At 40.9% G+C, this 13,253-nt stretch overlaps 1 protein-coding gene across 2 annotated transcripts in view; it reads right to left on the minus strand.

Annotated features, from left to right (window-relative positions):
- Positions 1 to 595: 595 nt before the first annotated feature.
- Positions 596 to 13,253, minus strand: part of CCNDBP1 (cyclin D1 binding protein 1) — a 15,882-nt gene continuing 3,224 nt past the window's right edge. Inside the window, exons 4-12 of one of the 2 annotated variants that reach the window (XM_024732480.1) lie at positions 12,753 to 12,834; positions 11,717 to 11,813; positions 11,473 to 11,540; positions 10,812 to 10,888; positions 10,189 to 10,469; positions 8,988 to 9,048; positions 7,932 to 8,013; positions 1,330 to 1,376; positions 596 to 1,074 (exon numbers count right to left, since the gene is read on the minus strand). In XM_024732480.1, the coding sequence (XP_024588248.1) occupies positions 1,339 to 1,376; positions 7,932 to 8,013; positions 8,988 to 9,048; positions 10,189 to 10,469; positions 10,812 to 10,888; positions 11,473 to 11,540; positions 11,717 to 11,813; positions 12,753 to 12,834 (786 nt within the window). In that variant the 3' untranslated portion in view covers positions 596 to 1,074; positions 1,330 to 1,338. The remainder of the gene's footprint in view (positions 1,075 to 1,329; positions 1,377 to 7,931; positions 8,014 to 8,987; positions 9,049 to 10,188; positions 10,470 to 10,811; positions 10,889 to 11,472; positions 11,541 to 11,716; positions 11,814 to 12,752; positions 12,835 to 13,253) is intronic. The other variant, XM_024732479.1, reaches the window with a different exon arrangement.

A 13,253-nucleotide genomic window follows, 5' to 3' on the forward strand; every position in this document is an offset into this window, starting at 1 on the left:
CAGGAATAACAAAGAACTGCAATTCGGGTCAAACAGGCTATGGTAAAAGCCACAGGCAAGTCCCACAAATGAAGGAGTAAAAAGGAGGAAGCTGGAGTTCTGAAAATTCCATGGAGGAAAGCAAGAATTCAGGGTGATGAGGGGTTCTCACTGGCTTAGTAGCTGGGGTAGTCAGTTTCTCCTAGGAGAGGCAATATACATCATTCCTGTCTGTAACTGACAGTCCTTCCTGTTATTGACCTACAGTGGTACTGCATGAGAGCACCCCCCCCACCCCGCCCTGCCCTTTCTGGCCTCTCAACTCATTTTAAAGAAGGTTTCCCTTTATTAATTTTCACAAGCTCAATACCAATAGAGGCATGGAGTAAACTGGAATAATATTCAGAAGAACCTCCTGGTAAGAATAATTATATTCTACAACATGCTGAAGTACTAAGAGGGGTTCTGGAGACATCTGCTCTAAAAAAAGTCAAGTCTTTTTGTTCTAAATATATTTCTGAGCAGAATCAGATCTTTAGACCTATAAACCTAAACAAAAGCAATGTTGTTAGTCTCAACCCACATATTTCTGGTAGAAAAGACTTTGGAAAGGTACTCATTTAACCACTAGTAGGTTAGCATTTTATTGAGACTATCAATATCTTTAACAATGAAACGACACACGTTATTGCAAATAGGGAATAAGGCAGCTTCCCCAGGAATCTCTGAGAGGCAACTCAAGAACAAAAACTCATAGTTATCCTTTATATCTGGCACAGAAAAACATATCATATTCATATGGTTTATAAATAATTGCCAGTTTGGCCTAATCAACAAACTTTGGTAATAGTGTCTCTTGATAAGTATAGACAGGACCTCCCTTTCGATCCAGAAAGTATCCTAGCCCCATTCTAAAAGCAGACATCAGAGCTTGGCTGTGACAGAAAGGGAGAGAGGCGAGTACAAATGAGCCTGAAAATTCATAATTCAACTTCATGCTGAGTGAGCTCCTTGATTCTGTTCATGCAATGATCAACAGCATTAATAAGTAAAGGGATCCAACTATCTTCTGGCTGTGGGGTCACATGACTTGCTCTGCAAATGGAATGGGAAAACCAGAAGTTAAATTTATTATAATGTCAAGGAAAAACCTATCCTCAAAAGGGAGCACAGGGAAAATTACAGTAAGAAAAGGCAAGTTTCTCTGCAGAAATACAGCTGCTCCACAGGTAAAGTTGAAATAAAACACTACACTCACCTTCTGCTCCTCGAAATGGGGGTTTGGGTGTTGAGAATGGCTATATAGGTTTATTCTCAAAAAGCTATTTGGGGATAAGTCTTCATACTCACTTTGTAATTTCAAGTGCCTTCTTTAAAACGGATACAAGTTTTGCACACTAGAAAAAAACAAGAGAAGTTACTCACCCTGAGCCCTACCATAAAAAGGAAAGGAGGGAAAAATAGGGGGTGTGGGGGAAGGAGAGCTAAAATATTTTAATACTCAAGTAATAAAAAGTCATTATTATTACTTAATACTCAAGTAATAAAAAATCCATTGGAGAAAACAGTGAAAAACAAAAATGTTGATTAGATTAGGGTGGTGGGATCATGGATTCTTCTCTATTTAGCAAAATCTTATTAATACTGTTGCTATAACATCTTTTTTTTAAATAAACTTATTTATTTATTTACTTTTGGCTGCATTGGGTCTTCTGTTGCTGTGCTGGCTTTCTCTAGTTGCAGTGAGCAGGGGCTAGTCTTCATTGTGGTGTGCAGTCTTCTCATTGCAGTGGCTTCTCTTGTTGCAGAGCACGGGCTCTAGGCACGCAGGCTTCAGTAGTTGTGGCATGTGAGCTCAGTAGTTGTGGCTCGCAGGCTCTAGGGCACAGGCTCAGTAGTTGTGGCACTCGGGCTTAGCTGCTCTGCGGCATGTGGGATCTTCCCAGACCACGGCTTGAACCCATGTCCCCTGCATTGGCAGGCGGATTCTTAACCACTGTGCCACCAGGGAATCCAGCTATAATATCTTTATAAGTTTTTCTATATTTAAAATATTTTTTAATTAAAGAAAACAGAAAAAGGAAGAATATAACCTGAATTTGTCCCAATTGCTGATAGTTCAGGATATATAATAGCAGAAACAACTGGATTTTTTTTTTTGGCTGCATTGGGTCTTCCTTGCTGCACGGGCTTTCTTTAGTTGCGGTGAGCGGGGGGATACTCTTCACTGTGGTGCGTAGGTTTCTCACTGCAGTGGCTTCTCTTGTTGTGGAGCATGGACTCTAGATGCATGGGCTTCAGGTGGTCACAAAGCACCAAGTTGATTTCCCTGTGCTATGCGGCTGCTTCCCACTACCTATTTTATGTTCAGTAATGTATATATGAACATTGCACTCTCTCACTTTGTCACAGCTTACCCTTCCCCCTCCCCATATCATCAAGTCCGTTCTCTAGTAGTAGGTCTGTGTCTTTATTCCTGTCTTACCCCTAGGTTCTTCATGACATTTTTTTTTCTTGGATTCCATATATATGTGTTAGCATACGGTATGTGTCTTTCTCTTTCTGACTTCACGCTGTATGACAGACTCTAGGTCCATCCACCTCACCGCAAATAATTCAATTTCGTTTCTTTTTAAGGCGAGTAATATTCCATTGTATATATGTGCCACATCTTCTTTATCCATTCATCCGATGATGGGCACTTAGGTTGTTTCCATCTCCGGGCTATTGTAAATAGAGCTGCAATGAACATTTTGGTACATGACTCTTTTTGAATTATGGTTTTCTCAGGGTATATGCCCAAGAGTGGGATTGCTGGGTCATATGGTAGTTCTATTTGTAGTTTTTTTAAATTTATTTATTTTTGCTGTGTTGGGTCTTTGTTTCTGTGGGAGGCCTTTCTCTAATTGTGGCAAGCGGGGGCCACTCTTCATCGCGATGCGCGGGCCTCTATTGCGGCCTCTCTTATTGCGGAGCACAGGCTCCAGACGCGCAGGCTCAGTAGTTGTGGCTCACGGGCCCAGTTGTTCCGTGACATGTGGGATCTTCCCAGACCAGGGCTCGAACCCATGATCCCTGCACTAGCAGGAAGATTCTCAACCACTGTGCTACCAGGGAAGCCCCTATTTGTAGTTTTTTAAGGAACCTTCATACTGTTCTCCACAGTGGCTGTACCAATTCACATTCCCACCAACAGTGCAAGAGTGTTAGCTTTTCTCCACACCCTCTCCAGCATTTGTTTCTAGATTTTTTGATGATGGCCATTCTGACTGGTGTGAGATGATATCTCATTGTAGTTTTGATTTGCATTTCTCTAATGATTAATGATGTTGAGCATTCTTTCATCTGTTTGTTGGCAATCTGTATACCTTCTTTGGAGAAATGTCTATTTAGGTCTTCTGCCCATTTTTGGATTGGGTTGTTTGTTTTTTTGTTATTGAGGTGCATGAGCTGCTTGTAAATTTTGGAGATTAATCCTTTGTCAGTTGCTTCATTTGCTAATATCTTCTCCCATTCTGAGGGTTGTCTTTTGGTCTTGTTTATGGTTTCCTTTGTTGTGCAAAAAGCTGTGAAGTTTCGTTAGGTCCCATTTATTTATTTTTGTTTTTATTTCCATTTCTCTAGGAGGTGGGTCAAAAAGGATCTTGATTTATATCATAGAGTGTTCTACCTATGTTTTCCTCTGAGAGTTTGATAGTTTCTGGCCTTACATTTAGGTCTTTAATCCATCTTGAGCTTATTTTTGTGTATGGTGTTAGGGATTGTTCTAATGTCATACTTTTACATGTTTCCATATATGTCTCCAGTTTTCCCAGCACCACTTACTGAAGAGGCTGTCCTTTCTCCACTGTACATTCCTGCCTCCTTTATCAAAGATAAGGTGTCCATATGTGCGTGGGTTTATCTCTGGGCTTTCTATCCTGTTCCATTGATCTATCTTTCTGTTTTTGTGCCAGTACCATACTGTCTTGATTACTGTTGCTTTGTAGTATAGTCTGAAGTCAGGGAGCCTGATTCCTCCAGCTCCTTTTTTCGTTCTCAAGATTGCTTTGGCTATTCGGGGTCTTTTGTGTTTCCATACAAATTGCGAAATTTTTTGTTCTAGTTCTGTGAAAAATGCCAGTGGTAGTTTGATAGGGATTGCATTGAATCTGTAGATTGCTTTGGGTAGTAGAGTCATTTTCACAATGTTGATTCTTCCAATCCAAGAACATGGTATATCTCTCCATCTATTTGTATCATCTTTAATTTCTTTCATCAGTGTCTTATAATTTTCTGCATACAGGTCTTTTGTCTCCTTAGGTAGGTTTATTCCTAGATATTTTATTCTTTTTGTTGCAATGGTAAATGGGAGTGTTTTCTTGATTTCACTTTCAGATTTTTCATCATTAGTATATAGGAATGCCAGAGATTTCTGTGCATTAATTTTGTATCCTGCTACTTTACCAAATTCATTGATTAGCTCTAGTAGTTTTCTGGTAGCATCTTTAGGATTCTCTATGTATACTACCACGTCATCTGCAAACAGTGACATGCTTTACTTCTTTTTCGATTTGGATTCCTTTTATTTCCTTTTCTTCTCTGATTCCAAAATTATGTTGAATAAGAGTGGTGAGAGTCGGCAACCTTGTCTTGTTCCTGATCTTAGTGGAAATGCTTTCAGTTTTTCACCACTGAGGACGATGTTGGCTGTGGGTTTGTCATATATGGCCTTTATTATGTTGAGGAAAGTTCCCTCTATGCCTACTTTCTGGAGGGTTTTTATCATAAATGGGTGTTGAATTTTGTCGAAAGCTTTCTCTGCATCTATTGAGATGATCATATGGTTTTTCTCCTTCAATTTGTTAATATGATGTATCACGTTGATTGATTTGCATATATTGAAGAATACTTGCATTCCTGGGATAAACAGTTTATAATGGTATGTGATCCTTTTAATGTACTGTTGGATTCTGCTTGCTAGTATTTTGTTGCGGATTCTTGCATCTATGTTCATCAGTGATACTGGCCTGTAGTTTTCTTACCCTCTGCTATATTTTGGAAGAGTTTGAGAAGGATAGGTGTTAGCTCTTCTCTAAATGTTTGATAGAATTCGCCTGTGAAGCCATCTGGTCCTGGGCTTTTGTTGGTTGAAGATTTTTAATCCCAGTTGCAATTTCAGTGCTTGTGATTGGTCTGTTCATATTTTCTATTTCTTCCTGATTCAGTCTTGGCAGGTTGTGCATTTCTAAGAATTTGTCCATTTCTTCCAGGTTGTCCAGTTTATTGGCATAGAGTTGCTTGTAGTAATCTCTCATGATCTTTTGTATTTCTGCAGTGTCATTTGTTACTTCTCCTTTTTCATTTCTAATTCTATTGATTTGAGTCTTCTCCCTTTTTTTCTTGATGAGTCTGGCTAGTGGTTTATCTATTTTGTTTATCTTCTCAAAGAACCAGCTTTTAGTTTTATTGATCTTTGCTATTGTTTCCTTCATTTCTTTTTCATTTATTTCTGATCTGATCGTTATGATTTCTTTCCTTCTGCTAACTTTGGGGTTTTTTTGTTCTTCTTTCTCTAATTGCTTTAGGTGCAAGGTTAGGTTGTTTATTCGTAATGTTTCCTGTTTCTTAAGGTAGGATTGTATTGCTATAAACTTCCCTCTTTGAACTGCTTTTGCTGCATCCCATAGGTTTTGGGTCGTCGTGTCTCCATTGTCATTTGTTTCTAGGTATTTTTTTATTTCCTCTTTGATTTCTTCAGTGATCACTTCATTATTAAGTAGTGTATTGTTTAGCCTCCATGTGTTTGTATTTTTTACAGATCTTTTCCTGTAATTGATATCTAGTCTCATGGCGTTGTGGTCGGAAAAGATACTTGATACAATTTCAGTTTTCTTAAATTTACCAAGGCTTGATTTGTGACCCAAGATATGATCTATCCTGGAGAATGTTCCATGAGCACTTGAGAAAAATGTGTATTCTGTTGTTTTTGGATGGAGTGTCCTATAAATATCAATTAAGTCCATCTTGTTTAATGTATCATTTAAAGCTTGTGTTTCCTTATTTATTTTCATTTTGGATGATCTGTCCATGGGTGAAAGTGGGGTGTTAAAGTCCCCTACTATGAATGTGTTACTGTTGATCTCCCCTTTTATGGTTGTTAGTATTTGCCTTATGTATTGAGGTGCTCCTATGTTGGGTGCATAAATATTTACAATTGTTATATCTTCTTCTTGGATCAATCCCTTGATCATTATGTACTGTCCTTCTGTCTCTCTTATAATAGTCTTTGTTTTAAAGTCTATTTTGTCTGACATGAGAATTGCTACTCCAGCTTTCTTTTGGTTTCCATTTGCATGGAGTATCTTTTTCCATCCCTTCACTTTCAGTCTGTATTTGTCTCTAGGTCTGAAGTGAGTCTCTTGTAGACAGCATATATATGGTCTTGTTTTTGTATCTATTTAGTCAATCTGTGTCTTTTAGTGGAAGCATTTAATCCATTTACAGTTAAGGTAATTATTGATATGTATGTTCCTATTCCCATTTTCTTAATTGTTTTTGGTTCGTTATTGTAGGTCTTTTCCTTATCCTGTGTTTCTTGTGTAGAGAAGTTCCTTTAGCATTTGTTGTAAAGCTGGTATGGCTGAAGCACCAAGAGCCTTTCATCCACATAGCTCAGAATAAAAGGGAGAAAAAGTAGAAAGAAAAAGGGTAAAATAAAATAAAGATAAAATAATAAAAATATTAAGAAAACAATTTTTTTAAAAAGTAAAAAAACAAACAAAAAAACGGACGGATAGAACCCTAGGACAAATGGTGAAAGCAAAACTATACAGACAAAATCTCACACAGAAGCATACACATACACACTCGCAAAAAGAGGAAAAGGGGAAAAAATAATAAATCTTGCTCTCAAAGTCCACCTCCTCAATTTGGGATGATTCGTTGTCTATTCATGTATTCCACAGATGCAGGGTACATCAAGCTGATTGCGGAGATTTAATCCGCTGCCCCTGAGGCTGCTGGGAGAGATTTCCCTTTCTCTTCTTTGTTCGCACAGCTCCCGGGGCTCAGCTTTGGATTTGGCCCCGCCTCTGTGTGTAGGTCGCTGGAGGGCGTCTGTTCTTCGCTCAGATAGGACAGGGTTAAAGGAGCAGCTGATGCGGGAGCTCCAGCTCACTCAGGCCGGGGGGAGGGAGGGGTAAGGATGTGGGGCGACCCTGAGGCGGCAGAGGCTGGCGTGACGTTGCACCAGCCTGAGGCGCACCGTACATTCTCCTGGGGAAGTTGTCCCTGGATCCTGGCACCCTGGCAGTGGCAGGCTGCACAGTCTCCCTGGAAGTGAGGTGTGGAGAGTAACCTGTGCTCGCACACAGGCTTCCTGGTGGTGGCAGCAGCAGCCTTAGCGTCTCATGCCCGTCTTTGGGGTGCCCGCTGATAGCCGCGGCTCTCACCTGTCTCTGAAGCTCCTTTAAGCAGCACTGGTAATCCCCTCTCCTCGCACACCAGGAAACAGAGAGGGAAGAAAAAGTCTCTTGCCTCTTCGGCAGGTCCAGACTTTTCCCCGGACTCCCTCCTGGCCAGCCGTGGTGCACTAACCCCTTCAGGCTGTGCTCATGCCCCCAGTCCTCTCCCTGTGATCCGAATGAAGCCCAAGCCTCAGCTCCCAGCCCCGCCCGCCCCGGCGGGTGAGCAGAGAAGCCTCTCGGGCTGGTGAGTGCCGGTCGGCACCGATCCTCTGTACGGGAATCTCTCTGCTTTTCCCTCCGCACCCCTGTTGCTGCGCTGTCCTCCGTGGCTCCGAAGCTCCCCGCCTCTGCCACCCGCAGTCTCCATCCGCGAAGGGGCTTCTAGTGTGTGGAAACCTTTCCTCCTTCACGGCTCCCTCCCTCTGGTGCAGGTCCCATCCCTATTCTTTTGTCTCTGTTTACTTTTTTCTTTTGCCCTACCCAGGTACGTGGGGTGTTTCTTGCCTTTTGGGTCTGAGGTCTTCTGCCAGCATTCAGTAGGTGTTCTGTAGGAGTTGTTCCACGTGTAGATGTATTTCTGGTGTATCTGTGGGGAAGAAGGTGATCTCCACGTCTTACTCTTCTGCCATCTTCCTCCAACTTCCAGCAGGTGGATTCTTAACCACTGCACCATCAGGGAAGCCCCTGGATTTTTTTTTTTTTTTATTTACTTACAGAATTTTAGGAATACCAATAACAAGATAACATGAGGATGTATGTATGCTTCCAATACACTGTGCATTCCTTAAAATTTTATTTGGGGTAACTGACAAGGCATATTGCTAAAGGTGTTTATTTCTTACGAAGTCAACTTTTAAAAAAGTATATTGGGAAAAAAAAAGTTAATGCCCAAAAGGATCCTATTGTACTCCAAGGTGTTTGCACATTGTGAAGATACATTTGATCGCTCTAATTTCCTCTATCTAATTTACCAAATATTATTAGGATTGATACATCTGATGGTAAAATATAAGCCACTGGCAGTTTTGCTTCTCTTTCCAATAAAATGAGACATAAGAAGTTGAAGTTTATAAAAATAAGAGAATAGAACTCTAGCACAGGACCCAGGACTTGAAAGAATACAATAAAATCAGATTTTTATAAAGAGCTTAACCCTTGTGGTTAAATTATACAATGTGTTGATATTAAAACAGAGTATGTTTCTGAAACACCTATTTTGGCCTATATAGGAAATTAGAAACTTGTGACTTCAGGTTGAAAGAATCCTAAAGCACTGTAGTAATTAAGACTTTCTTTTCAAAGCAGGATTTTCCATGGTCTTTGGGTTTTTCTAAATGATTACCCAAGTGGTTATGGAAGAGAGTACTACCAGAGCTCGTGGCTATTAGAATTCAAATTCAGCTTGATAAAGATCAAGCACAAACACATCGTGACATTACTGTTGTACTTGCATCCAAGTGTAACAAATAAACATATTCCCTATAGCTTAAAGGAAATACTAGTGATTACTGAAATTCTACCAATTAGGTCTGTAGCTATTCCCTCAAAGCTGGTACTTACATTGATTCGCACAGTTGGATGGCACACAGGTGGGTATATGCTCAGAGCCAAATCATCCACACTTAAGGGGAGAAAGCAAAAATAACCATTAACAAAGAAGGAAGAAAGCTCAGCTGGGTGGTCTCCAGTATACAAGTAAGGATGTGACTAGTGAAAAAATGACTCCCAGAAATGCGTATCAGTTCCTTAAATTGGGCAACCAATAAATAACCAATTCAACCAGTATTTACGGAATACATACATACCCTGTTTCACTAGGAAGCTGGGGGGGAACCTCCCTTGACCAGTAGGATGGGACATAATTAATTTAGTTAAAAATGTGAGGATCTGAAACCATAAATTTAATAACTAACACAGGCAGGGTTCATCCCTGAATGCCACTAAAGTGGGCACCACTTTAACCAAGCAATCAAGTTATTACTATACCACCAATAATGGGACAAACTAACACCATGTGCCTCCCCGATATGATATGATACAATGAAAAGCACAAAACACTCAACTATGTGATATTCTTGCCAAAAAGTGTTTAACCTGAATATAATTATGAGAAAACAATCACATAAATCCAGATTGTTGGATATTCTACATGGCAACTGACCTGGATTCTTTAAAAATGTCAATGTTAAAAAAATACATTAAAAAAAATAGTCAATGTCAAAAGAAGCTAAAAAGGACAGGGACTGTTGTAGTTGCAAGACACCAAAGAGAAGACAACCAAATGTGGTATGACACCTTGACGGAACCCTGAATTTTTAAAAAAAAGCTATAAAAGACATTGTAGAGACAACTGGGGAAATCTGAATATTAGATAACATTATTATAGTTGATGTAAATTTCTTAAATGTAATACTAAGAGTAAGAATGTTTGTTCTTAGGAGATACACACTGAAATATTTAGGGATGAAATGTCATTAATGTCTGCAACTTACTCTCAAATGGTTCAGGGATAAAAATGGCACATCTACTTCAATTTTTAAAAAGCTACCTCTAATTATAGAGAAATAAACCAATAGAGAAAAAATTGTGAACAATAGGTGAATCTAGATGGAGGTATAGGTACTCACTGCAATACTTTTTCAACCTTCCTGTAGGTTTGAAAATTTTCAAAATAAAAAGGTGGGGAAAAACCTTGGGTTGACGGCACAAGTTGACATCAGAATGCTGCTGCTCAGAGGTTTTGAGTGGAGATGACGCTTACCTAGGGCTGATCTCATCAGAAATGTCCACAATGTCATCCAGCTGAGCCACCTGATCCTTCTTCCCATTCTCTGCCACTGAGAGCCGGATTTTCTTCAGGCAGGCTTTGGATGCTCTCACCAGTGCAAGGCATGGGATTATGAGCTCCTGATCTTCCTCTGACCAATATGAGTCCCGATTGCTTGGACATCCCAATATATCCTCCTCATCACCGTGGCTGTCAGAGTTGTCCTCCTCAATGTCACTCAAGAGGCCATAGTAAGGGTCACATTCTTCCACAGCCTAAGGCACACCATGATACATGTGAATGCCAAAAAAATAAAAAGGTGTTGTACTTTCAGCATCATGTCCGAGTTGTCCCCAGACTTTAGCCTGCTACTTCCCTAATGGCTACAGAGTTGAATCACTTCATAAACCCTCTTCTGACTCTCCTAGTGCAGCAGTGGAACAGAGGGGAATGGTACTAAATCACACACCAGCACGGGGTGGGAGATAGGAGATGGAGGACAGGAGTGAGGATGGGACCTATTTGGTCGACGCTCAGCACATCTTCTCTCTTTATAACCGATCCTCATCTAGACAGAGTTGCCTTCTGATGACCATCAAAGACAGAGGTCCCCTCACCTGCTCCATTTCCTCATGTGCATCCTTCACAAGATCCACACTCTTCGTCAGCACTAAAAGGGCTGCAGCTTTGTTATCTATGAGTGAAGAATTGGAAGTACTATAATTAGAGAAGAAACCCAACAATTCTCTTAAGTCTGCAAAAAGCAACAATGTTCCCATTTGAAAGGAGTGCCAAGGACAGTCAACAAGGGCAGCAGTTTAATGTAAAATTCTTCTCACATACATCCTCTGGGTACTCAGACAGGGGCTGAAAAGCTTTTTGTCATTCACCACAGGAAGAAATAAAATGGTCATATGATGTTTCTCATCATGGTCCTCTTAGATGACCACTGCTTTTGGCCTAGCAGGCTCTACCTCATAACTGCTTCAGTGTCCTCAAAATACTGCCCCTGGGGCAGGACCAGAAGAGGAAACCATGTCTTTCAACAAGAGACAGAGCCACAGCCAGAGAGTGTTTGAATTTAGAAGTTATGAGAACTAAAAAGACTGGCAAAAAGTATTAATACCTGTCTTTTCATGTTGGTGATAAACCAGATCTATTTCACTAAGCTCTTTATATAAGTAAAAATACATATATACTACAAAAATGGCAGCTAGATATGAGACGTCTATCTGCTTTGGCCAGCAGAGTCGATGTCCACTTTGCACTCTCACCCACCTCTTGGGATCCGAGGCACCTGCTGGCACGCCTCCCAGACACTGTTGTAGGAAATAAGGTTCTCAGGGCTGCAGAAAGGAATCAATAAGGATGTATCAATAACCTAGGTTCCTGTTTCCTAAAAGGTCCTTCCTGCTGGTCATTATTCTCAGTTATCAGTAACTTTGCTGTTAAAATTAGTTTTTCCCCCCTCCCAGAAGCAAGGAACCCCATTAACCAATAACCCCAACTGTGGCATCACTACCTCTGAGTTGGAGTGATATAAAGCACTTCCACAAGCTGAGCCATGCCATCCACGATGTCCAGAGTGGCACTCCGTACCAGCTTTCGCAGGGTGATTCCTGTAGCCAAACCCAAAGACTAAGCAGCCTGGTCGTCACCAAAAATAAATTTTAAAAAAACCAGTGGCTTCTTGACAACTGTGGATAAAACACTTTAAGTTTAAACCACATGAGTAGCCCTGAAGATCCATGAGACATGTACTCATTTATAATTATAGCATGATTATAATCAAGGCATGAATATACAAGCAGGGCTGGAGGCCACTTAACCTATAAGGGAGCTCAGGAACAGCATGTGATGTAATATGGGTGGAGGAGCCTGGGGACTGCCTGGGCCTGGGGATGGGGCTGATATCCAACCAGCATCTGTGGCAGTTATAATGTTAGAGAGAGGGAGGAGCCAGGGAGAATTAAAAATGTTGAGTCAAGCAAGGGCTTCCCTGGTGGCACAGTGGTTAAGAATCCGCCTGCCAGTGCAGGGGACACAGGTTCGAACCCTGGTCCGGGAAGATCCCACATGCCGCGGAGCAACTAAGCCCGTGTGCCACAACTACTGAACCTATGCTCTAGAGCCCGTGAGCCACAACTACTGAAGCCCGCATGCCTAGAGCCTGTGCTTCACAAAAAGAGAAGCCACCACAATGAGAAGCCCGTGCACCGTAATGAAGAGTGGCCCCTGCTCGCTGCAGGTAGAGAAAGCCCACACTCAGCAACAAAGACCCAATGCAGCCAAAAATAAATAAATAAAATAAATTTATTAAAAAAAAAAAAAGAGTCAGGCAAGGCAGGGGAGATGGGAACACAGCATCTGAACCTTAGCACAAACGCTTACTTATGGAGGTCACATATATTACATAACTACCTTTGACTGCACTTTATGGGAGAAAGTTACATTCCATGCTCAAAATGAGGAAAAGGTAAAAGTTTCAGGATAGAAGCTGTCATAGTAGCAAAGATCTATCCCATAAACTGAATGCTTACGTGTATGGAGTGGCTTACCCTGATCCTTGGGAAGCGAATAGTATACTGCAATAATTGCCTTGATGGAAGCATGGACTTGTTCAGAGAACTTCTGGGTTTCCTATGAGGTGATAAGCCAATTTCAGAAAGAAAAAAGGAAATGGATTAGATCAATGTGGTCAACCCATCTACTGTGGAAGAGAGCAGACATCCATACAGCATCATCAAACATTTTCTGAAGTCCTATTATGCGTTAGGCCCTGTGCTATTCTCATAACATACCAGAGAGGAGTTAGCTGGATACCAGATACTGAGCAGACAACTGATTAAGACATGAAGAAACAGCAGGAAAAACTTATTCCTGATACTCTATATCCCAAGATATTTGTGATCTGTTTCGAGGTATTCACCATATCTTAGACCAGGAGTTGGCAAACTAGGGCCCAAGGGCCCAATCAGGCGCAATGCCAGGTTTTGTAAATAAAGTGTTACTGGGACACAGCCACACTTTTTTTTTTTTTTTTTTTTTTGTTCATTGGG

Source organism: Neophocaena asiaeorientalis, unplaced genomic scaffold (assembly GCF_003031525.2).
Source record: "Neophocaena asiaeorientalis asiaeorientalis breed wild unplaced genomic scaffold, Neophocaena_asiaeorientalis_V1.1 scaffold119, whole genome shotgun sequence".
Classification (NCBI taxonomy): domain Eukaryota; kingdom Metazoa; phylum Chordata; class Mammalia; order Artiodactyla; family Phocoenidae; genus Neophocaena; species Neophocaena asiaeorientalis.